A 23,880-nucleotide genomic window follows, 5' to 3' on the forward strand; every position below is an offset into this window, starting at 1 on the left:
TTTGACAGACAGAGATCACAAGTAGGCAGAGGCAGGCAGAGAGAGAGAGAAAGGGAAGCAGGCTCCCTGTGGAGCAGAGAGCCCGATGCGGGGCTCGATCCCAGGACGCTGAGATCATGACCTGAGCCGAAGGCAGCGGCTTAACCCACTGAGCGACCCAGGCGCCCCTAGACCTAGTTTTTTTTGCAACGCCACTAGGCACTCTCGCAGACGTAGTTACTTGATGTAAAGACACCCCACGTCTCGGTACTTGGAGTGAGGCTGCAGCATGCCCTATGAAGCCTTTCCACTCCGCTCCCCGGATAGGCACTTGGCGTTATCTGCGGGGTTGGTGGTGCATTTAGACGGTGTCTGTCGATCAAGACCTCAACCTATAACCAGGCCAAGTACTGGTTGGGGAGAAGACAGGTCTGCCGGCTTTGCCTACAAGTTGGGGCGCCTCTGCGGCAGAACAGCAGTAGTAGGGGTTTGCAGGTGGTAAATTCCGAGCCGGCAATAAAGCCGGGCTCTCTGGCGCAGCACAAAATGGTGGGAGATGCTTTAAAATGGTGCTAAAGGCCTGCACTCCCCAACTCCGCGCCTTGCGCCAGAATAAGGGGAAACAGCCCCGCATGAGGGCAGGAGGCTCCCCGAGCAGAGTTGGGGGGGTCAACAACTGGACACGAACTGGTTCAGGCCCCGGACACATCCGAGGTAGGGCAACCTTAGACCTCGGCCAGAAGAAGGTCTCCTTCAAGCCCAGAAACCCCAACCGCCCTTCCGAGCCCTCGCTTGGACCACCTCGGCTGCCGTATCTCCTGCCGTCCGCGCAGTTCTCGCTCCGGAAAGCGCGCGAGACTTCCGGATCCCCGCCCCTTCCCATCAACCCCGGGCGCTCCCAGCCTCTCGCTGTGTGTTTTAAGTTCCAGCTCAGGCCGCGGGGGTGTAGTTTGTGGCTGAGGCTCCGTTCCGTCGGTGACGCGGGCGCAGCGGGAGCGGCGCGCGCCGACCGCTCATTCCCGGCTGTCCCACTTTCTCTTCGTCTCCTTGGCCCTCTCGTTAAGAGCCCCGCGTCTCCCTCTCATCGTCCGCGCCGTCCTCGTCGCGCGCCCGAAGCAGGAGGCGGGCCCAGGTCTCCCGGAAAACTCGCCCGCGGGAACGCGAGGCTAACGGCCGCGACCGCTCCCAGGTGGGGGAGGGGCGGGGCCTGAGGAGCCGGGGATGCCGCGGGCGGGAACGGGTTCGGGCGGCCGGCGGGCGTGGGCAGGGAGACTCCCCCCCCACACCCCCACCCCGGGGCCCGTAGAGTGTTGGAGCAGTCCACCTGCGCGGGGAGAGGGCGTAGGATGGAGGGGACAGCGGAAGGCCGGCTTTTGTGGAGGGAGGCGAGCGTGCAGCTCCGGAGCGGCTCTGGAGCCTTTCCTCTCTTCGTCATTGTTCTGCACCCTGACCCCCCCTGTCTGGGCTCCAGGCCCCCTCAGACCGCGCCATGGGTGACAGCGATGACGAGTATGACCGAAGGCGCAGGGACAAGTTCAGAAGAGAGCGCAGCGACTATGACCGTTCCCGGGAAAGAGATGAAAGACGTCGAGGGGACGATTGGAATGACCGGTAAGACTTCTTTGCCCCAGCTTTGTCCCCCTGCCTCATTCTGTGGCCCTCCGCCCTCATTGCATTGCCTTTATTACTATTTTATAGAGCGAACCCCATGAAGTCGCTTATACTCCACCGTTTCGGGTCGGTCAACCCATTCGAGGTTGGCCAGAGATTTTTTTTTTCCCCCGCTCGATTTTTGAAACGTCCACTAGTTTGAGTAAGAGGAAGTAACATTTATGCATGTACTTTAAGATGCGTGAGTTTCATTGTTTGTAAGTTACCCCTGAAACAGGTGGATTCAAAGAAAGTGATGTTTTAGAGTTGACTGGACTGGAGGGCTTGTCAGACCAGACCTGTTCCCTGGCAGAATGTGGTTCAGTTTCTTCCCTAAAATCAGAAAGAGTTCTCTGGGGCAGTGAGGGTTAGGCTAACTCAGCTAGTCATTCGCGTTCTGGGATGCCCTTGAGTTAAATATTTTTAAGGTTTTTTTCATAGAGGGAAATCTGACATCGTTTCCGATTAATTAAGAGAAACGATTTTTTTTTAAAGATTTTATTTATTTATTTGACAGAGATCACAAGTAGACAGGCAGGCAGAGAGAGAGAGGGAAGCAGGCTCCCTGCTGAGCAGAGAGCCTGATTGGGGACTCGATCCCACGACTGAGATCATGACCTGAGCCGAGATCATGACCTGAGCCGAAGGCAGCGGCTTAACCCACTGAGCCACCCAGGTGCCCGATTTTTTTTTTTTTTTAAATCTAAAGGATATCACAAAACCTGGGTGGGGGGGCTTTGAGGTGACTTACTGGCGTAGCATTTATTCATTCAGTGTTATTTTGAAAAACGAGGTCAGGGAAGCTTCCAGTCTGTAGTCCGTGTATTTCTTCAGTGGGGAGACCATGTGGTGCTTTTTCTCCCCTTCTGTTTTGTAAGGAAGAAGAAAGTCAGAGGTGTTCCGAATGCTGAGAAGGGCCAAGAAGTAGTTACTGTGATTAAATAGTCTATAATCTGGGGCCCAGAGTGGAGGGCAAAATGGCCTTGGGTGTGCTGCAGTTGAGTATGTACGAGGGATCGTCATAAAGATGGTAAAGAGTTGAAGGAGCAGATCTCAAGTAGGGGAGTCGTGTTGGAGGTGATCATGTCGGAGAGAGCCCAGGAAAGTGACACTTAGCAAGACTTGGAGAGATGAATGGGAATTCCCCAGGCACAGGTGGAGTCAACAGTTTGGACTTGGGGACATAAAATTGTGTGCAGAAAAGAGCCCATGTTCTAGTTCTTGTTTGTTTGTTTGTTTGTTTGTTTTTAAGTAGTTCTTGGGGTGCCTAGGTGGCTCAGTGATTAAGCTTGTGCCTTTGGCTCAGGTCATGATCCCAGTGTCCTGGGATTGAGCCCCATGTGGGCTCCCTGCTCCCCAGAGAGCCTGCTTCTCCCTCTCCAGCTCCCCTGTGCTTGTGTTACTTCTCTCGCTATCTCTCTCTCTCATAAATAAATAAAATCTTCTTTTTCTTTTTTAATAAAATCTTAAAAAAAATAAAGTAGTGGTTCTCAGAGGTGGCTGGGAGGGTGCATTCGGTTAAGTGTCAGACTATTGATTTTGGCCCAGGTCATGATCTCACAGTGTGGAGATGGGTGGGCCCCGTGCTGGACTCCTGGCTGGGCAAGGATCCTGCTTAAGATTCTCTCTCCCTCTACCGCTGCCTCTCTCCTCCTCTAAAACAATGATAATAAAGTAGCAGTTTTCAAAATCGGGCCCACAGACCCCAGGGACTTGTGGTGTTAGAAGTATTTTTATAGCAACTTTAAGGTAGGATTGTTGTTTTCACTGTGTTGCTGTTTGCATTGTTGGTGCTGTAGCATTGGTGGGAAAACTGCTTTTGTCTTAGTGCAAATCAAGGCAGTGGCACCAAGCATTTTTTAAAAAAGCCAGTTTTGGGGTGCCTGGGTGGCTAAGTGGGTTAAAGCCTCTTCCTTCAGCTCAGGTCGTGATCTCAGGGTCCTGGGATTGAGCCCCACATCGGGCTCTCTGCTCAGCAGGGAGCCTGCTTCCCCCTGCCTCACTGCCTACTTGCGATCTCTCTCTCTGTCAAATAAATAAAATCTTTAAATAAATAAATAAAATCTTAAAAAAAAAAAGAAACTCTCTTGTCAAGTTTTGGGTAGTATCAAAGTATAGTTTCAGTTACTTGAAAAGACTATTTATTAAGGTATTTCATTTTCTTTTTTTTTTAAGATTTTATTTATTTCTTTGACAGAGAGATCACAAGTAGGCAGAGAGCGGGGGAAGCAGGCTGCCCGCTTAGCAGAGAACCCGATGTGGGGCTTGATCCCAGGACCCTGAGATCAAATTAAAGGCAGAGGCTTAACCCATTGAGCCACCCAGGCACTCCAGAGTATTTCATTTTCCAACTATGCATCTGTGAGGCTAGATTTTCTTCATGTTTTTTAACAAATTAAAACAACATACTACAATAGATTGAATGTAGAAGTAAATATGGGGGGGGGGGTACCTGGGTGGCTCAGTTAGGCATCTGCCTTTAGCTCAGGTCACGACCATCCCAGATCCCAGAGTGCTGGAATCTGGACCCATGTAGGGCTCCCTGCTCAGCTGGGAGTCTGCTTCTCCCTTTCCCTCTGCTCTCCCGGCACCCCCTCCCCCCACTCCTACTCTATCTATATCGCTTTCTCAGTTTCACTCTCTCAAATGAATAAATAAGATCTTTGAAAAAAAAGTAAATATGAGAATTCAGCTGTCCGTATCAAGCCAGGCCTTTAAAAGATTTGTTAAATGCAAAAACAATGGCACTTTTCTTTCTTTTCTTTTTTTTTTTTTTTTAATATTTATTTACTTATTTATTTAAAGATTTTATTTATTTGTTTGACAGAGATCCCAGGTAGGCAGAGAGGCAGGCAGAGAGAGAGGAGGAAGCAGGCTCCCCACCTAGCAGAGAGCCCAATGCAGGGCTCGATCCCAGGACCCTGAGATTATGACCTGAGCCGAAGGCAGAGGCTCAACCCACTGAGCCACCCAGGTGCCCCCAAGTAGCACTTTGCTTATTAAAAAAAAAAATTTTTTTTTGAAAATAGCTGTTTTTCATAAAAATGTAATTCATGTTAATTTATAACTGCATAATTAATAGATATTGTTCTGTTTTGAGTACAGTATTGATGTCACCCACATAAAGAAAGCTCTTTAATCTGTAATTTTATTTAAAACATTTTTTAATTTATTTTAAAGATTTTATTTGAGAGAGAGCACGCGAGTGTGTGCATGCATGGTGGGGTACAGAGGGAGAAGCAGATTCCCCGCTGAGCAGGGAGCCTGATGACGTGGGGCCGGATCCTAGTACCCTGGGATCATGACCTGAGCTGAAGGCAGATGCTTAACCGGCTGAGCCACCCAGGTGTCCTGCAGTAATTTTAGAGTGTGTGGGGGGGTGGCTAGCAGTCCCTAGACCAAACGTTTGAAAACCCCTGGGCCAGGGCAAAGGATGTCTGTTTGGTTAAGGTTGGGATGGAGGTGGCTGGTAACTGGTGGAGAGACTGCAATGACAGCAGGAACCAAGGTTTTGAACGGTGTGGTGTACTGGCATTTAGCAAGGAAGGGTATGGCATGATTGCATTTATGTTTGAGAAAGATCCCTGATCTCTTTGACAGGAGAGAAGTGGGAGGGACCAGAGATTGGGTCACCAGAGGCTGCAGTCACAGGGGAAATGACCAACGTCAGGGCACACGGACGGGGGCAGGGTAGAGGACAGCTTCGCTAGGCTCTGAGGCAGAAGATTAGCAAGCCAATAGGTGGCGTGAGCTGTGAGGGAGACACTTGATAAGTTGCGTACCTGGTAATGGTTGATATCCCTGCGCCCACGGAAAGCTTGCTTCTGCGAAACAAGCTCGGAGAGCCGTCCGCTTGAGGGTACCGGCAGAAGTGATGGCAGTGGGCATCGCTGCGTCTTTCTTTTCTGTTTAGAGAATAGTTTCATAATTGGGGGCTTTTAGCCGTGTGTTTCGGGATAGGAAGGGCCTGTCCAGGAGCATGCCTGGCTGTGTCCTAATACCGTTGCTCGTTCTTATCGCCAGAGAGTGGGACCGTGGCCGGGAGCGGCGCAGCCGGGGTGAATACCGGGATTATGACCGCAGTCGGCGAGAGCGCTTCTCTCCTCCCCGCCACGAGCTCAGCCCCCCGCAGAAGCGCATGAGGCGAGACTGGTGAGGTGGCAACGGTTTCTCTGGCTTCTCTCCTCAGCCTCAGTTCCACTTGGCCCTGGCTGTGTTCTTCACCTCACTGAGGACTTTATCGTTTCCTTTTCTCAGACTTCTTATAAACCCATCTTTCTTATCCCCTAAACCCTTGGGTGAGAGACCACATTCCATATGCCCCTTCCTCTGTCCCATCCTCCGTCGTGCTCTGGAGACATGATTCCCTTCTCTGTCTGACTTTTGTGTCCCCCACCCTCAGGGATGAGCACAGCTCTGACCCATACCACAGTGGCTATGAGATGCCCTATGCTGGGGGGGGTGGGGGCCCTACCTACGGCCCCCCTCAGCCCTGGGGCCACCCAGACGTCCACATCATGCAGCACCACGTTCTGCCTATCCAGGCCAGGTAAAGACCTGGGGTTCCGGGGTTCTTGGGAGAAGGGAGATGTTAGGTTTGGGAGACGGATTGGGGTTGCCAAGGACTGTGGCTGGAGCCAGGAAGCGGGTTAGGGGCAGAGAGGGGTGCCTGTGGGGGTGGTAGCAGTCGGTGCCTGGGGTGGTGTCCGTGGTGGGCAAAGGAAGGGGGCAGCTGGCTACCCTGGCCCCCCCACCCCCCACCCTCTCCCCCGCAACCAAGACTTCCTGACCGGGCCCCCCCCAGGCTGGGCAGCATTGCAGAGATTGACCTGGGTGTGCCACCACCGGTGATGAAGACCTTCAAGGAGTTTCTCCTGTCATTGGATGACTCTGTGGATGAGACCGAGGCTGTGAAGCGTTACAATGACTATAAGTTGGATTTCCGAAGGCAGCAGATGCAGGATTTCTTTTTGGCTCATAAAGATGAGGAGTGGTGAGTGCCCCGTCTTCGTCCTCTCTGTTCCCGAGCATGTTTCCCCTGGCCCCGCCAGTGGAGCCTGCAGCCCTGTCCTCTTGCCCTTCTCCCCAATCCAGAACTTCCTGGGGGTGGGGGATGGGAAGTACAACAGCACTGGCTGATGGGTTCTCCTCCTCACTTCAGCGTCTGCCACGGCCTCCCACCCCACCTCGCTTCCCCTCTGTCCTCAGTGAGTGGGACACCTCCAGGCAGCTGGCCAGAGCCACCTGTTCCCTTGGGGCAGCAGACAGCCTGCTTCCCACTCGCTGGTATGGGGTCATTGTCGTCCCTGATCGCCGGGACCCGGTGTGGCTGTGCTGTTCTCCCAAAAGCAACGAGTGAATCCAGACAAGAAAAAGCACAGATCTCAGGGTCGTTTGACAGAAAAAGAGTTTTAATTTTTTTCCTTTTGTGGATGTTTTAATTTTAATCAACCATCTTTTCCCCCCTTCCTGCTCCTCCTCCTCCTCATCCTCTTTCTGCTCCTCCTCCTTGAAAAGAGCCAGAACTGGGAACTACACCCGCTCATCGACGGAGCTCGGAGCAAACCCACCTCCACCCCCACCATACCCAGCCCATACATGAGCCCCCTGGGCTGAGCTGCGCTGCCCCGGCCAGGCAGACAGGCAGGGCACTGCTGTGCACAATGCAGCGGTTTAGCTGAATGTGATTGCTCAGGCAGCTAGTCAGTCAGGGCCCCCACCGCGGAGCCCCGCGGGGGTGGGGCATCTGGGCCGGGACGCCCCAGCCAGGAGCCAGCCGGTGGCCCACCTGCCAGCATGGGCCCTGGGCGCGGCTAGTTAAATCTTGAGCTCTGTTTGACCAAGCGGCCAAGGTAAAGATCCTGGAGGTGATGCCTGCGGCTTTCCTTTCCTCTCACGCTCAACTTGTGGTTCTGTTTTGTCTGTCACTGTCCCCTCTTTCTTCTTTCTCTGTGCTTTGGTCTCATTCTCTGGTACTTTTCATTCTTTCTCCATCCCTGTCCTTGCTCCTCGCCTAACCACTTGTTTCCCATTTTTTTTCCCCCAGTTTCTTTGGCCTTCAGTTTTTTCCCTTTGTTTTCGATTTCTGGGACTTCCTCACACTTTGGCTTTCTGCTTTTTCTCATACTCCTCATTTCTTCTGTTTTTTCTTTTTTTCCCCCCTCAAGGTCCTATTTTAAATGTTTTCTTTCCATGCTCCATCCTAATCCTCTACCCCTCTCCTCTCTCTCTCCCTGTGGGCAGTACCTGACGTTATAAGGGCACTTCAGTTTCTCCCTTTGGTCTTTCCCTGTCCCTCCACCATCTGCTTTTCTTCCCAGGCGGGGAGAAAGCTTTTCTGCCTTTTTTGGCTTTTCCTATCTGGTGCATTTCAGGTTTCCCTCTGTCTTCCACCTAGGGATGGAGGGAGTTGGTGGGAGCCATCCTGTAATGATTTTAGCTGGGGGTTGGCAAGGAGAGGGAGGTTCTTTGGGGCCTGCTGCTTAGCCTTCCTCTTGGAAGCTTTGGGAAACTACACTTCTTTAACTTAGCGTTTCCCAGAGACTCAGGGCAATCATTCTGCCTCTCTAACCCTGGCCTCCCCCTGTAGTCATTGCTTTTCCCAAATCCAGAGCTCTTAGTTCCTGGCTGTCCCCCAGATCTTCTCAGAGCATAACCTCTGGTTCCTTTTGGGGGTATTGGGTGGTTCTAGTGCACCCCTCTCCCCAGTCTTTCTGCTTTCATGGTTTTTTGTGGGTGTGAGAGGATGGGGGCTAAGCCCTGACTTGCCTGGGCCCCTCCCCATGTCCTGGTCATGGCATCCATTGACTATTTTGTCTCTTCCCTCCCTCCTTCCTTCCCAGGTTTCGGTCTAAGTACCACCCAGATGAGGTGGGGAAGCGTCGGCAGGAGGCCCGGGGGGCCCTGCAGAACCGACTGAGGGTGTTCCTGTCCCTCATGGAGAGTGGCTGGTTTGATAATCTTCTCCTGGACATAGACAAAGCTGATGCCATTGTCAAGATGCTGGATGCAGGTGTGTGGACTGGGAGGGGAGGAGGATGTGTGGTGACCAAGGTCTTGGTTGGGCAACAGAAGTCAGTTGATGAGCCAGAGGCTAAAGGCCAGGGCCACTGTGACCTCTGCTCCCTTTGTTGGTAGCGGTGATTAAGATGGAAGGAGGGACAGAGAATGATCTGCGCATCCTGGAGCAGGAGGAGGAGGAGGAGCAGGCAGGAAAGCCTGGGGAGCCCAGCAAGAAAGAAGAAGGTCGGGCCGGACCGGGCCTGGGGGACGGAGAGCGCAAGGCCAATGAGAAGGACGACAAGAAAGAAGACGGCAAACAGGTCCGGGCGGGGCTTGCTGGGCGCTGCCTGTGAGCGCCTGGGGAGGGTGACGGAGCAGCTTCAGTGGTCGGGGTCCTGGAGGGCTGTGTGATGGGTCCAGGAGAGGCGGAGGGCTAGGGAGGGGCCGGCATTCTGATCAAGGTTGCCGGGAGATGGACGTGCCTGGGATTGTCTTTACCTGCAGGCTGAGAACGACAGTTCTAACGATGACAAAACTAAGAAATCTGAGGGTGATGGGGACAAGGAAGAGAAGAAAGACGACTCTGAGAAAGATGCCAAAAAGGTAGGGTATCTCTTGCCGCGGGATCAGTGTCGGGCCCAGGGGCCTGGTTACCTGACTCCCCACCCTCCTGCCGTGGCTCACAGAGTAGCAAGAAGCGGAACAGGAAGCACAGTGGTGACGACAGCTTTGACGAAGGCAGTGTGTCCGAGTCGGAGTCGGAGTCGGAGAGTGGCCAAGCTGAGGAAGAGAAGGAGGAGGCTGGTGGGTTTTATTTTCTGCTTCTAGTCCATTCTCTTCCTCCTGAATAGGGGTAGGGGAGGTGGGAGTGGGTGAAATTGATCAGGGGCGGCCCTTTTGGGAGATGAGGGTGTGGAGGTGGGAGTGTGACTGCTTCTCCGTCTTCCCCTCCAAAATCAACAATAAAAAAATCCCCCAATTGCCACCACTTTCTGCCCAGAAGAGGCACTCAAGGAAAAGGAGAAGCCCAAAGAAGAAGAAAGGGAGAAGCCTAAGGACACTCCTGGGCTGGAATGTAAACCTCGGCCCCTCCATAAGACTTGCTCCCTCTTCATGCGCAACATCGCACCCAACATCTCGCGGGCAGAGATCATTTCTGTGAGTGGGGAAGAGCGGTCATGGGGGCAGGAATGGCACCCGGGCTCCATCTTTGGTGGCAGGGTCGGGGAGCTGGTGAGGCGGGGAGAAGGTACTGTGACTCTACTTCTGATGTATACCCATTTCTCCAACAGGGAAGCTCCTTCTCGTGGGCCCATGCCTTTTGTGGGCTGGCCCCGATCGCCCCATTGGCCTTTAAGTGCCATTACTCTTAAGCCCTTTATTGGTGTTTCTCCTAACCTGAGAAAAGAGTCAAGGCAGTCCCAGCGTTCTGAGGACAGGGGGATTGGAGGAAGAAGTGAAACGTTGAATCACTCAGTGGGGTTTCTGTTCCTCTGTTTTTCCAGCTTTGTAAAAGATACCCAGGCTTTATGCGTGTGGCGCTGTCAGAGCCCCAGCCGGAGAGGAGGTGAGGCGTGGGGAGGAGAGTGACCCTGGATACCCTGGAGATACGGCACAGGGGAGGCTGATGGCCAGGATCCCTTCCACCCAGGGTTATGCTGACCTTTCCTTCTGCAGGTTTTTCCGTCGTGGCTGGGTGACCTTTGACCGCAGCGTTAACATCAAAGAGATCTGTTGGAACCTGCAGAATATCCGAGTAAGTGCTGGGAATGGGCTCCCTGTGCTGCACACAATCTCTGATTCCTTTGGTCTTTGATTGATTCATTCTGCCCCGCCCCCCCGACCGTCCAGTTTGCTCACATTAAGCGTATACCGGTGTCTGTGAGTAAGACGCTCCTGGTCCCTGTTCTCGGGGAGCTCACGGTCCAGTCGCTGGTCCTGTCAGTAGGCCAGTTCCTGGAGCTGCTGCTTCCTGGGCAAGTGTTGGTGAGCTTTGTGTTGGCTCCCTCTAGCTCCGGGAGTGTGAGCTGAGCCCTGGTGTGAACAGAGACCTGACTCGCCGAGTCCGCAACATCAACGGCATTACCCAGCACAAGCAGATAGTGCGCAACGACATCAAGCTGGCCGCCAAGCTGATACATACGTTGGATGACAGGACCCAGCTCTGGGCCTCGGAGCCTGGGACACCTCCTCTGCCAACAGTCAGTGACTCCCGTGAAACTTCTCCAGAAGCAGCCCATACCGTGTCTTCTGCTGTGGGCATCTCTGGTCTTGTCTGTAGCGTTAATCCCCTGTTCTCAGCCTATCTGGGCAGTATGTCCAGCTTCCACTAGAACAGACTGGCATAGTGATGATGTATTGGCTAAGAGAGAATAAGTAAGGAAAAGCCAAATAACGAAGCAGTGGTAACAGGCCAGGGGAACCCTGGATTCCTTTCTGCTTCAGATGAGGAGCTGCTGGGACTATCTGTCTGCCTCAGAGTTTTCTCTTGTCATCTCACTTGCCCTTCTTCTTCCTCCTTCCCAGAGTCTGCCCTCCCAGAACCCAATCTTGAAGAACATCACTGACTATCTGATTGAGGAAGTGAGTGCAGAGGAGGAGGAGCTGCTGGGGAGCAGTGGGGGGGCTCCCCCTGAGGAGCCCCCTAAGGAAGGGAACCCGGCAGAGATCAACGTGGAGCGGGATGAAAAACTGATCAAGGTGCCAGCTAGAGCAGGCGGGCAAGGGCTTGGGGCAGCAGAGGGCCCAGGAGAGCATGTGAACTCAACGGGTTTTGATTTCTCTCAGGTTTTGGACAAACTCCTTCTCTATTTGCGCATTGTGCATTCCCTGGATTATTATAACACTTGCGAGTACCCCAATGAGGATGAGATGCCCAACCGCTGTGGCATCATCCATGTTCGGGGGCCCATGCCTCCCAACCGCATCAGTCATGGAGAAGGTGGGCTCCCAGCCACTCCCGAGTCCCCTTTGGTTTCCCTTTCTCAGCTGCCTCTGGTCGTAGATGTGTTCTGGGAGCAGTGCCTTCCCAGCCTCTCATTTTTTTTTCCCTCCCTCTTTAAATATTTTAAAATAATCTTTCTGTCCAACGTGGGGCTCAAACTCAGGACCCCTGAGATCAAGAGCCACATACCCTGAGCCAGCCAGGCGCCCCTCGTCCCTTCCTTGCTTCTGGCTCCCTTCTCCAGCTCGCTGTTGTCCCTGTTCCCAAACCACAGTGCTAGAGTGGCAGAAGACATTTGAGGAGAAGCTGACTCCGCTGCTGAGTGTGCGGGAATCTCTTTCTGAGGAAGAGGCTCAGAAGATGGGGCGCAAAGACCCCGAGCAGGAAGTGGAGAAGTTTGTCACCTCTAACACCCAGGAACTGGGCAAGGATAAGTGGCTATGCCCTCTCAGTGGCAAGAAATTCAAGGTCTGGGATGGTAGGGAGCTGTGTTAGAACTGTGGGCGGAAGGGGGTGAGCCAGGAAGCCGCCTCTGGCCTGGGGAGGAATTGGCTCTGGAACTGGTGGGCGGGGAGGTCGATTATCCTTGCACATTGCTTGCTCTGTTCTGATCCAGTCTCTCTTTACCCAGGGCCCTGAGTTTGTACGCAAACATATCTTCAACAAGCATGCAGAGAAGATTGAGGAAGTGAAGAAGGAGGTTGCATTTTTTAACAACTTTCTCACTGATGCCAAGCGCCCGGCTCTGCCGGAGATCAAGCCGGCTCAGCCACCTGGCCCTGCCCAGAGTAAGATACGATCCATGAGGGTCTGCCACATTCCCTCTCCCTTGACTATCAAGGACTCCTGGTTCTCTTTATCCTATGATCCTCTGAAAACATTCTTTTCCACTCAGGCAGTATTCCTAAAAGCCAGTTGTCATTCCCCACCTCCCATCCCCCTCCCCCCTCCCCCCTCCCGCAGTAATTCATGTTTCTGTCCATGTTGTACTCCCCCCAGGCCTGACGCCGGGACTCCCCTACCCACACCAGACTCCCCAGGGCCTGATGCCCTATGGTCAGCCCCGGCCCCCCATCTTGGGCTATGGAGGTAAGTATAGGGGAAGACTTGAAAGGGCTTAGTGGCTGCGAGGGGCTGGGAGAAAGGAAGCTAAACCAAGGTATAGTTGAGGTCACAGATTTTCAACTCAACCCCAATCTCTTTGTGTAGCTGGTGCTGTCCGCCCTGCGGTCCCCACGGGAGGGCCTCCATACCCTCACGCCCCCTATGGTGCTGGCCGAGGGAACTATGATGCCTTCCGAGGCCAAGGAGGTTATCCCGGAAAGCCTCGGAACAGGTGAGAATGAGCTAAGAAGTCCAAGCTTTCTTGCCCTCTTCAAGCTCCCTTTCAGGGACCCTCAGCTGTCCTCCTGCCTTACCTCTTCCGTATCTCACAGGATGGTCCGAGGAGACCCACGGGCCATTGTGGAATACCGTGACCTGGACGCTCCAGATGATGTGGACTTCTTCTGAGCCCTCTACTGCTCACTCCTGGCCTCGTCTAGAATTGTGAATGCCTGGTCCTATCCAGCTGATAATTTTTTTTGTACGTTCAGCCCTACTGCCAATAAAAGCACTTCCATAGTGATTATTTATTATGTACCTCCCCAAATTCTCCCAAAGATTGGCTGGGGCCATAATTAGCTGAGCTGCACCATTTTAGTGACTCCAAAGACCCAGGCAGCTTTTGCCTTGGAGTAAAGGGTTTATTTAGGTATGTTTGGGTCCAGAGATAGTCTCCATTCTGGGACCTGAGCCTCAGTCCAGGGCGTGCTGCTGCTTCTGGGAGTTGCAGCTGGTCAAACACAGGTTGTAGAAGGAGTTGCTGTCAAAGGCTGTGCCTACCTCTTTCCATCCTACCCACCCAGCTGCTTGTAGTTCACTGGGATTTTTCGGAACACCCCAGAAGTGAGGGTCCAATACCAGAACATAGCCTTCTGTGCCTGGACCCAGGCAGACTCCCAGTAAGGCCTTGGACCGGGCATCTGCATCCCCCCCAACCATTACAGGCCCCCCGCCCCCAGCGAAGTGGGAGTAAAGCCTCTCTAGTTCCCCCTGAAGCCCTGCTCCACGGGGTACGTGACACAGGCGTCCCTGGGGCCCTCCGAAGTGGTCGAGGCAGAGGCTGGCTTCTACACAACCAATCCAGCTCCGGGAGCCCCGGAACCCGGGGGGCTTGTCACCCATGTCCTCCAGAGCCGCCTGCACGGCGGTCAGTCCGGGCACGCCCGCGGGCCGGCCCTCTGGCCACGAGCACAGCGTCTGCAGAGTGCGGTAGCCGCAGCCCCAGCCCCGGTCGTCCAGGCCATCGCAGCCGTAGTGATAGTAAAGGTAGTGGCCTGAGAGCAGGGCCAGGCGAGCGGGGCCGCGGGTGGGCGGGGCCAGGCCCAGGTGGACGTCCTTCAGCGGCTCCAGGGCGGGCGGCGGGGGCCGAGGTCGGGCAGACGCGTCCTGATGGTGCAGACGGAACTCCGGCTCCAGCGCTTCCTCTCGGACCTGGGTCTTGAGCTAGCCGCCGGCAGGACCGGAGCGCGGGCTCTCGGGGACGTTCTCGCCGGTCTCCCGCAGCGCACAGTCCCGAGCGGCAGCTGCGGGGAAAGAGCCACCCGCAGGGCTCCCACAATGCACCGCCGCGCAGCCGTCGCTACTGCGCAGGCGCGAGCCCCGCCTCGTGAGGCGGGGCGCGGGGCGGCGGGCGCGGCCGCGTAGCGTGGTGGGAGCCGGCACGCTCCGCCCCGCTACTGAGGTCTGCAAGTTCGGGTTCCTGTCACACCCGCTCCGCTCTGTCTACTCAGCCCCGGTGTTTGAGGCCCGCTCCCCGCTCCCTAGTCGCGCACACTGCTGTGGCTGTAACAGTTTATTGGCAGCCCAGAGGGGCGAAGGCACCGCGGGGGAGGGGCTCGGCCCGAGACATGCAGAGGACGGGGAGCCTCCGGGGATACTCGGGGAGGGGGGCAGGGTCTAGGGCTCCTCCGTATTATATCCCAGCCCTAAAATAAGTATATACAGCTAGTGGGCCGGGCGGGGCGAGCAGGGCGGGGAGACGTTTGGGTCCCGTCTGGGTCACAGGTCTGAGCAGCGATCCTGCTTGCTGTAATGGTCAAACTGGTTCTTCCAGTGCACCATGTAGGAGCTCCAGCGGTGGAACTCGGCCTTCCACTGGCGCTCCGCCTCGTCCAGTGTGTCTGCGGCCAGGGCGCCCGGCAAGTGGGTTGGAGGAGGACAAGGGGAAGGTCAGGGAACGTACATGGTGGGGGGGGGCGTGAGTGCAGAATACAAGGAGAATGCAGGGGGGCACGCAGGACAGTGGAAATAGGATCAGGAGAATATGCGAAAGACAGAAGACCAGAGGACGGATGGGAGTGGAGGAGGGGCCAGAGCAGGATGGCGGGAAGGAAGGGGTGGGGGAGGAGAAAATGACCGGAAGACAGTGGGACAGAAAGGATCAGAAGAGGGAGGATCCGTAGGTTGGTGGGGAAAAGAGAAGAGACAGAAATGGTTGACCGTTATAGCCCCACTAGGGGGTGCTGTCTACGCTAGACGCGCCCGGCCCTCCCTCTGCCCCCGACACCAGGCTTCGGCTCCAAATAATTTTGTAAAAAAAGAAAGTTGGCGTTTTCATTTCCATTTAGACAACAAAGGCGTGTGGGTCCCTGAGACGGGTCATAGGTCACCACTCCCTCCCAGCCCTGGCCGGTCTGAGTGTCGGTTTGAGGAGGGAGGGTGCACTGGGTCGGAGATCCCTGAGTGGGGCCCTTCCCCACTGTCCGACCACTCATTAGAGGAGGGGCCCCCTGAGGCCGGGGGGTGGGTGGGTAAGTGGCCGTGGTCACAACCGCAGGAGCCGGGAGAGGTGGAGGAAGAGGAGGAGAAGGAGGGGCAGGGGAAGGCCGGGCCTGGGCCTCGGGGCAGCCTCCCCATGGGCGGGGCCTGAGCAGGTGCTGGGAGCCTTCGAGGCTGGTGGGGGGAGAAGAGAGGGGTTACACCCGGCCGGCTCCCACTCCCCTCTCTCTTTTCGCGCCCCTTTTCTGCCCTCCTCCGCCCAGCCCCTGTCCGCTGGCCCCTGCATACCGGTGGCGCTGAGCAACTTGGGGAGGAAGCGGTTCCAGAAGGCGCAGGCCTGGGCGCGCAGCCCCCGGCGCACCTCCAGCGGCCGCAGGTTCAGGCTCACGTACTGCTGCGCTCCCGCCGTGTACGGTGGCCACTGCGGAACTTTGGGGTCCCGGGGGTCATTGGGGTCCCTTCGGAAGGAAAGGGAAGGCTCAGCCTCAGGCAAGCCTGCCCCGCCCGCCCTAGGGACTGTGGACTGGCGATGGAGAGCAGGAGGAGGCAGGCTGCCCCCTGACCCGAGCCCTCTTTGGCTCCCTGGAGAACACATCCCCTCCTTCCCACCACCTCTTTAACCCTTCTCTCTGATCTCCCGGATCCCCCATCAGCTAGAGCCATCCCTTTCCTCCTGCCCTCCCTCTTTCTGCCTTTCCCTCAGCTTTACTGCCCCATCTTTGTCTTTGTTTCTCCCATTTAAAACATCGCTAGGATTTATGAGCCCTTACTGTGTAAGCCGGCTCAGTCCTAGTTCTACAAACATCTTGTTTTTGCTTTTGACAACACCCGTGTGATGTCGGAGTTGTGGTCCCCTTCTTCGGACAGGTAAACCGGTGTGTGACTACATATACATGGGCAGTCAAATGCTACTACACATCCATGTGAATGTATCGCTGGCCCACCTGAACCCAGCGGTCTACAGTTCTAGCTCCTAAGTCCTACCGTAACTTCTTTGTCTTCCTGTCTCTCTTCTCCACGCTTCCCTCCCCCCTCTCCTGGGCGCTATTGGACCTGCCCTTTCAGTCTGTCCCAGTCTGTCCGCCTCTGCCTCTCTCCCTGTCCCCTTCTCTTGCTTCTCTGGCTCCTGGGGGCCCTCCTCCCCTCAGTACTGCTGACCCTGAGCGGGCGAAGTTGGCCCAGTATCTCATCAGTCGCTGGGCAAAGGTTCTCTCCTCGGCCGTATAGTTTAGCGAGGGTTCCAGAGGGAGTCCAAAGATGAACTCGATCTCGTAGCCATGGGGCACCCCCATCCACAGGGGCCAGGAGAGCGTAGAGGCGCGGTGTTCAAAGATGTAGGCATAGACCCGAGCCCCCTGGGCAGCCAGTCGCCCAGCCAGCTGGGCCACGGGGCACACGACGTTATGGTCTCCCACGACATCACTCATGGCTTCTCTCAGGCGCGCTGGGTCCTCAGGGTGCAGCCAGTCTGTGTAATGCAGGACCACAGCCTCGGCAGCTAGGTCACTCGCCTGGGGGACCCCGACCCGCACCCCGGCCAGGAACTGGGCCCGGCTGATGAGAGATTCGTTGTCTTTGCTGAAGCCTGGGGCCCCGTAAACCAGAAAATAGGAGCCCTCATCCTTCACCACACCCACCAGCACCTGAAGGGACAGGATGGAGGGATGGGGGGGGGCACAGACAGACAGGCAGACAGAAACAGATGGACAAAGAGCCAGAGAGATCAATAGTTATAGACCCCAGAACCATGGAGGAAAAGAGTAGGAAGTTGGGGAAGGGACAGAGAGAAAGAGAAAATATACCCATGTTTCCTTTTCTCTCTGCCCCACTGACCACCCCAGGATCTGAGCTCTCAGGGAGGAGGGGGGTGGCCATGGGGCCAGAAGCCCAGGCCTTTGGGAATTGGATCTTGAGGAGCCTTCATGCCTGGGTCCCCAGGGGCCTGGGGGCTGGGGGTGGGTGGGAGAACAGGCCTAGAGGAACCAGCTCCAACCCTTCCAGCCACTAGTCACCTGCAGACCGTGGAAGTCTCCAGCATTGATGAGGGCCTCGGGTGTGTCACTGAGGAAGTCTCCATCCACCACAGGCACGAAAGAGAAGCGGAAGACACTTTCCTGAGGCAGCACGTGCCACTCGTGGTCTACGAGGTCCTGAGCGGGCCTTGTCCTCAGGCAGGCAACCAGCTCTGTGTCATTGCCACCAGCACCCCCTGGGGGACAGCCTACGAGGCGGGCCAGCAGTGTGGCCCTGCGGCGGGCCTCTCCCACGCCCACCGTGGCCCAGGGGCCGTTGGGCGCACCGCTCTGCAGCACAGCCCTGTGGAAAAGGCCCCGGCTAGGAGGGGACAGCAAGTGCATGCCCACCGAGGCAGCACCGGCACTTTCCCCAAACAGAGTCACTGACGTTGGGTCGCCCCCGAAGGCGGCCACGTTCTCTTGCACCCACTGCAATGCCAGCCTCTGATCCAGTAGACCCACGTTGCCTGGGGCCTCCCGGCTCCCTGGCAGGGCCAAGAAGCCAAAGGCTCCCACCCGGTAGTTCATGGACACCAGCACGGTCCCCTCAGCCTGGGCCAGGAAGCGGCCGTCATACACGTCCAGGGAGGAGGCCCCGCTGTAGAAGCCACCCCCGTAGATCCAGACGAGGACAGGGGTGGGGGACGCAGGCCGGGGGTATGGTGTCCACACATTGAGGTAGAGGCAGTCCTCACTCAGCTCACGGTTGGGGTTCCACATCTCGGTGCCCTCGAAGCCGGGGTACAAGGTGTCCACATATTGGTAGCAGACACTTTGGAAGGCTGTGGCGTCCAGCACCCCCGGCCAGGGCCGCTTGGGCTCCGGTGGCAGAAAGCGACGGGGGCCCACAGGTGGCTCTGCGAAGGGGATGCCCAGAAAAGCGGAGACAGGGCCCCCAGGGGCCATTAGGCGGATGCCCCGCAGCCGGCCCCCACGCACAGTCACCAGCAGCTCCGGGTCCTCAGCCTCTGCCCTTCCTCCCAGGAGGAACAGGAGGAGGAGCAGGATTGGGGAAGCCAGGGAGGGCGTGTGCAGGGGACACCAGGGGGGCCTCATGGCTGCCAGGCCAGGCAGGCGTCTGCTGGGAGACAGAAAGGCAGAGGGTGAAGGTCTGAGGCTGCCAGGAGCGAGGAGATTAGGTAACACTCTTGCCCAGGGGTTATCGTGGAGCTGCAGAGGAGGTGGGGCAGGTTGGGAGACTGGAGAGAAACGGAAGGAGGGAGTCAGGCCAAGACAAGGACACAGGCAGACAGAGAGAAGCAAGAGGGGACAGAGATCGGGCATACACACGACACCCAGACAGACCAACGGAGGCAACAGAGATGAGGCCTGCCAGGCTATCCCTTCTCTTGCCCCACTGAGCGCCCACCACCCTCACCTCCTTCCCCTAGCTGGGTGGACTGTGTTGGGCCCAGCCGGAGCAGCGCAGGCACCCGCACCAGAGGCCGCAATCCACACACAGGCCACCAGACAGGGGCGGGGCCCTCACTGACGGGAGGCGCTGATGGGGAGGCTTGCGGTGGTGGTGGTGGTGGTGGTGGCCTGAAGGCGCAGGCTCTCTTGAGTTGGCCAGGGTCGGGAGCGGCAGGGGGGGCCCTGGGGGCTGGATTGGGCATTCAAGGCTGTGGGAGCTACAGGTCTCGGGGTACCCCAAATCCTGCTTACTCCACACCCTGTCCCACCCTGCCCTGCCCCTCCTCATCCACTGTCTGGCACGGGGCGCTGGTACCCGTGGGTGCCGGTCAGCTGCGCACTCGTCTCGCCTAGCCTCAGCGATCAGGGTCGCCAGCCCCGGTCCCCCAGGACTGGAGTCCCCCATCCATCCGATGCTACGGGGCACGCTGCCGCCAGTGGGGGGCAGTAGAGACCGAGAAAAGAACGGCGCTCCCCGCCCCTGGAGTCCGAGAGCCGGGAACTCGGGGCGGGGGTCTGGAGGCTCGCGGGCATTGCGGAGGGGTCTGAAGGGCGAACCGGGACGCCTGTGTTCTCGGAGCTCCGGAGATCCCCGGCTGCAGGGGCGAGGGCGCTATTTTGGGGCAGCAGCTGCTGTGGTTCCGGCATCTCCAGCCAAGGGATCAAAATTCCCCGGGTCGGAACTCCCCCCTCTCGCGGCGGTCACCTCTCACCCAGCCAACCCCCGCCGCCCTGAGGCTGGGGTGGTGGTGGTGGTGCTGGGGATTAACTAGGAAACCCGAGTGGGGCTAATTATAACTCGGGGCTTCCGCTGAGCCTCCCCTTTCCCCAAATAGAGACGGAGTCCCCGTGGGAGGGGGACGCCTGGGCCTCGGAGGGGGCTTCGGCTGAGCGCTGCGCAGGGGCGCTGGGGTTGCGGGATCTGGGTGGGGGGGGGGGTAGTCAGCCCGGCGCCAGCAACATGCGCAGCTCGGGTTCCGCCCCAAGGAGGGGGCGTCTTCCAGTGGCCCCACACTTGGGGGCGGGCGGGGGAAGGGGCGCTCGGGGGTCCCCCCCAGGAATTCGAGAGCAGAGGCGGCGGCCGGCCCTCCGGGGTGCGGGCTCCCGCGCGGACGACCGTAAGTATGCGGCGGCGAGGGAAGAGTTAAGGATGAGTGTGGGGCGGCGGGGGGCGTCGCTGGGCAGGCCCGGGGGCGCGGTGGGCGTCCCGCTTGGGGGGCCTGGATCCCTCCGGGAGCGCACATTTTCCCGGACGCGGAATGGGCCGCGGGCCGGGGGAGAGTCCCGGCCGGGGCGGGAGACTCACCTGAGGCGGCCGAGCCGGGCCGGGCCGGGCCGCGCCGGGAGCTGGAGGCGGCCGATGTTCCCCGGCGCTGGCTGAGCCGACTCTGACAGCCGCCGCCTCCGGCCCCCCGCACACACCCCCTCCGGGCCGCACGGCGCCCCCGCCCGCCCCCGCCCCCGCCCACTGTCTCCGTCTCCGCCCCCGCCCCTCCCCGCCTTCCCGGGCTGCCACCTCCCCTCCCTCTCCCTCCCTCGGAGGCGAGACCCAGAGACCCCGGGGGCCCCGGACGGACTCCAGTGCCAGACGCCGACAGACGGACAGACACATAGTGACACGACGGAAAGACCTGCAGCGGCGGAGCAGACACCCACAGTGACAGACGGACAGAAGCCGCGGAGACAGACACGTAGACGGACAGTCGCAGCCAGTGACAGCTCCAGACAAACGGTGACCGACAGTCACAGACGGACGGACACACACTCGGACACACTGACAGCCTCGGTCGGGACGGGGAGTCGAATAAATGAACATCCTTGGCCACGACACAACGGGGGTGGCATGGGAGGACCCGCACGTGAAAAGTGTGGCTGAGGACCCCTCTTAGGGGTCCGGGGTGGTACTGGCGGAGAAAAGGTGACGTGGGACATTCCTGGGGGATGAGGGCACACCTGTGGGAATGAAGATGAGGACACGAGATCACGAGTGGAAATGAAGGGGGGCCCCACGGAAGAAGACCCCCGGGGCAAGGGAGAGGTGACTCGGGGACACCCCAGAAGGCAAAACGTAGTGGCACGCGCGAGGCTGTGGGGCGAGGCCGCACTCTGCTGCCGCAGTGGAAACTTCCGGAACCCCCGCGGGTGGGTTTGCTCTGGTTCCCTGACGGGTGACCTGGGACTTTCGTCACCAGGGTCCGGTCGGGGCATGACATCACCAGACCAGGCTCTCATTGGCCGCCACGGCCGGCAGGTGGGAGCGGCCTGGCCCGGGAGCCCCCAGCCTGCTCGGAAGGGCCTGGGCCGCACGGACCCCACGACCCGCCCTCCAGGGGGTCACCCATGGGAACAGTGCGGCCGCGGCGGCGTCCCCACTCCCGAGGTGAGGGTGGAAAAAGCGTGCAGCGGTGTGCCCGCGGGAGTGCGCCCCTCGGAAAGGCCTCCCACTCCCCAGCACTGGGCTCCGGTGCCCACCACCCGCTGCGTGGGAGACCGGCCGGCGCGGGCAAGCGTCGGGGCGTGCGTGCGCGCGCGCGTTGGTGCGGGATGCTGCGCGTGGCACGCGGGTGCGCGCACGTTGACTCGGGCGCCCAGCGTCCCGCAGCGCTCCGGCCCGCGACTGCCTGTCTGCGGCAGCTAGGGGCCGGCGTCCCCGGGTCTTCTCAGTCCCTGGCGGGGGTCGTGGGGTCCGCCCGAATCCAGAGACGTTCCCCGCCCCGGGCCGCGCGGTCCCGGCTCTCCAAGCTGGGCGCCCCTCCCCCAAGCCCGTCCGTCCCGCGGGAACCGGCTTCCGCGGGAACCGGCCCCCGCAGGCGGGGAACCCGCGCTGGGTCCGCGGTCCGCTCGCGCGCGACGGCCGCCAGGTGGCGCCGAAGGGAGCCGCTTCGGGCCTCGGAGCCTGGGATGGAGCCGGGCGTGCGGAGATGAACCCGGCACGGTCTGTTCCGTTCCCACCGTTTCTGCTGTCCTCCCTTTGCTCTTCAGGCTCTCCAGATGCCCCGCGTGGACACCGAGGTTCCTTGCACCCGCCTTTCAACGTCCTGGCCCCGCTGGTTGAGAGCTCCCCACTGATCAGATCACGTCCCCAGTTCCACTCCCTTAAGAGCAGGCATGCGGGCTGTGGGTTTGGGTAGGGGACAGAAAAATGGGCAGTCGCTGTTGCTGCGGGAGAGAAGCAGCAGGTTTCGGAGCGTGGTCATTATGAATTATGAGAACGGTGAAAACAAACTGTGATGAACCCCAGAGGCTTTCTCCAGGCCTGAGGCAGTAGGGATTTGGGGCCCGCAAAAGGCCCTGATCGTGATGGGGGTTTGTCTCCTTGTCACTTTCCAAAACGCGCTGTAGCACGCGGTTGCCTCACCTGATTTTTTAAATCATGAGCTCCTAGGGAGGACAGGGACGGCTTATAGCCCAGACAGTTATCAACCAGTGATCCCTTACGTGGCTTAGAAGGTGAAAGGTATGTTGTGGGAGCTGGCCCAGCTCCTCCTTGGAGGGGCCAATGCTGAGTTCACACTGGATCTGCCTTTGAGTCAAGGACAAGGCACCCAGGATGGGCTGGAATTTCCCAGGGGAAAAGACCTTGTATTCAGCTGGGTGGGGGTCAATGGATTTTGTCAAAGGGAAATGGTGTGCCGATGTGTCTGCTGGGGCTGGAGTTGAGAGCAAGGACAAAGGCAGTTCCTGCCTCCTTGGGCATGGCATCCTCGGGTTAGTACCTGAGCGATATCCATGGGAGGTAAGGGCAAAGCAGTATTGTGAAGTCAGTCAGAGCTTGATTCTTTCCAGGGACAGGAGTGGGTTATGGAAGTTCAGCCAGCAGGAGAAGGAGGGGAAAGCAGTATCCGAGGATGCTTGAGAATCTGGGGCAGGAAGTGACAAAAGCAGCCATTTATGTCAACACCATCCTTGCCATCCCCAGGCATGGGGAGGGCAGGGTATGGCGCACAGGAAGAGGAGAGGGAGGGCATGTGGCAGGTCTGGTAGAGGGGAGGTTGGGATCCCAGGAGCGTGTTCTGCTCCTGGAGAGCCCCTGAGGTGCTCCCCCAGGCCCTGGCTCAGGGAGGGGTCAGCTGAATGGCCATTGAGCTGAATCTGCAAGTCTGCATGGAGGCCCAGGGTATGCAAGGTCTGTTCCTGCCTAGCAGGTGCAGCCAGAGCTCTGCAGTGCAAGCAGATTGGAAAGATGTGCTCAGGGGACACAGGGATATCCCTCAGCCTGCTGTTTGTCCCGGGTTTGTGAGGATGGAGGAGGCTGTGCAGATTGTGGCCGATCTCAGGCAATCTTTGAATTACAAGGGACCACCTGAGAGGGCCAGGACGGAGGATTCGCAGGGCATTGCAGTAAACCACCACCAGTAGGACTGGTGGTGCTGATTATTAGGTTCTTGCCCAGTGCTCTGCTGTCAGGGAGACTTCTGGAGAGTTCCACTCCTTTCCTGGGCCTCAGTTTCCCCACGCGTAAAATGGTGGATCAGACTTCAGTGTATGTCAGAACACATAGGACCACTAGAGGGATTGATCCCGCCGGTGTTGGGTGGAGTCCTTGAACTCTGCAGTTTTAGCAAGTCATTAGGGCAGTCTCAAGAGGGTAGTCTGATCTATGCTGGAGCTGACCCCCTGAAAGTGTGTGGATCAGAAGAAGTTGCTGTGGGCAGCCAGCAGGTAGAAGAACTAACAGGGACCCACTCTGGAGACAGTCAAGGATTTGAGCCTGTTCTTAGAAATGGTTAGAAATTTCAGTAACAGTCCTCTTTTTACCTTGAGCTTCTCCCTAACTTTTGTTAACACAAGGGACCACTACTTCTAGCACATCCTTGCCCCACTTCTGCCAACAAAGAGGATTTTTATCTCCTCTGTTCATTGGTTAGGATTCAGTTCAGTTATGTGAGATGGAAAACCAAACAATAGTGGTGTGAATGAAATATAATGGAAATATATTTCTCACTTACATAAAAGAGACCCAGGAGTAGACCACACAGGATGGACAGAGCACCCTTAACGTCAGGGACCAGGTTCCTTTGCACAGAATTTTGTTACTTAACCATCCTCAGCATG

The 23,880-nt window shown here is 57.7% G+C and overlaps 3 protein-coding genes across 14 annotated transcripts; 1 reads left to right on the forward strand and 2 right to left on the reverse strand.

Annotated features, from left to right (window-relative positions):
• The first annotated feature begins 234 nt into the window (after positions 1-234).
• SRRT (serrate, RNA effector molecule) lies at positions 235-13,202 on the forward strand. 7 transcript variants are annotated; one of them, XM_082712829.1, is made up of 20 exons: positions 235-1,168; positions 1,451-1,590; positions 5,653-5,781; positions 6,032-6,178; positions 6,410-6,622; positions 8,472-8,641; positions 8,767-8,951; positions 9,136-9,234; positions 9,318-9,435; positions 9,635-9,789; positions 10,137-10,198; positions 10,309-10,387; positions 10,644-10,832; positions 11,158-11,331; positions 11,419-11,572; positions 11,850-12,043; positions 12,207-12,363; positions 12,563-12,664; positions 12,785-12,911; positions 13,012-13,202. In XM_082712829.1, the coding sequence occupies exons 2-20, from the start codon at positions 1,469-1,471 to the stop codon at positions 13,085-13,087; spliced, it is 2,652 nt and encodes an 883-aa protein (XP_082568955.1). In that variant the 5' UTR covers positions 235-1,168; positions 1,451-1,468; the 3' UTR covers positions 13,088-13,202. The 7 variants fall into 7 exon arrangements, with proteins under 7 accessions (XP_082568955.1, XP_082568960.1, XP_082568956.1 ...); XM_082712834.1 differs by having other exon boundaries at positions 236-1,168; positions 6,434-6,622; positions 12,575-12,664; XM_082712830.1 differs by having other exon boundaries at positions 238-1,168; positions 9,632-9,789; positions 12,575-12,664.
• A 97-nt stretch (positions 13,203-13,299) lies between these two features.
• Positions 13,300-13,801, reverse strand: UFSP1 (UFM1 specific peptidase 1; the record flags this gene model as incomplete). Its single annotated transcript, XM_082712951.1, has 1 exon — positions 13,300-13,801. One exon carries the CDS (start codon positions 13,799-13,801, stop codon positions 13,373-13,375), a length of 429 nt encoding a protein of 142 aa, XP_082569077.1. The 3' UTR covers positions 13,300-13,372.
• ACHE (acetylcholinesterase (Yt blood group)) lies at positions 13,300-20,250 on the reverse strand. Of its 6 annotated transcripts, none has more exons than XM_082712880.1 (5): positions 20,132-20,250; positions 17,410-18,493; positions 16,556-17,040; positions 15,686-15,855; positions 13,300-15,571 (listed from the first exon to the last, which is right to left on the reverse strand). In XM_082712880.1, exons 2-5 carry the CDS (start codon positions 18,466-18,468, stop codon positions 15,444-15,446), a joined length of 1,842 nt encoding a protein of 613 aa, XP_082569006.1. In that variant the 5' UTR covers positions 18,469-18,493; positions 20,132-20,250; the 3' UTR covers positions 13,300-15,443. The 6 variants fall into 6 exon arrangements, with proteins under 6 accessions (XP_082569006.1, XP_082569007.1, XP_082569005.1 ...); XM_082712881.1 differs by having other exon boundaries at positions 13,300-14,799; positions 20,132-20,248; XM_082712879.1 differs by having other exon boundaries at positions 13,300-14,799; positions 17,410-18,490; positions 20,132-20,217.
• Between the last annotated feature and the right edge of the window lie 3,630 nt (positions 20,251-23,880).

Source organism: Mustela nivalis (genome assembly GCF_964662115.1).
Source record: "Mustela nivalis genome assembly, chromosome: 19".
Taxonomy (NCBI): domain Eukaryota; kingdom Metazoa; phylum Chordata; class Mammalia; order Carnivora; family Mustelidae; genus Mustela; species Mustela nivalis.

What these genes read in the sequence shown, in the direction of transcription:
- SRRT (XM_082712828.1), top strand. Translation starts at nt 1,469, where the DNA reads ATGGGTGACAGCGATGACGAGTATGACCGAAGGCGCAGGGACAAGTTC. An exon ending in GGGGACGATTGGAATGACCG is followed by an intron (nt 1,591 to 5,652) that starts GTAAGACTTCTT and finishes TCTTATCGCCAG; the next exon opens with AGAGTGGGACCGTGGCCGGG. An exon ending in GGACACCTCCTCTGCCAACA is followed by an intron (nt 10,833 to 11,157) that starts GTCAGTGACTCC and finishes CCTCCTTCCCAG; the next exon opens with AGTCTGCCCTCCCAGAACCC.
- ACHE (XM_082712880.1), bottom strand. Translation starts at nt 18,468, where the DNA reads ATGAGGCCCCCCTGGTGTCCCCTGCACACGCCCTCCCTGGCTTCCCCA. An exon ending in GAGACTTCCACGGTCTGCAG is followed by an intron (nt 17,041 to 17,409) that starts GTGACTAGTGGC and finishes CTGTCCCTTCAG; the next exon opens with GTGCTGGTGGGTGTGGTGAA. An exon ending in CAAGTTGCTCAGCGCCACCG is followed by an intron (nt 15,572 to 15,685) that starts GTATGCAGGGGC and finishes TCCCCCCACCAG; the next exon opens with CCTCGAAGGCTCCCAGCACC.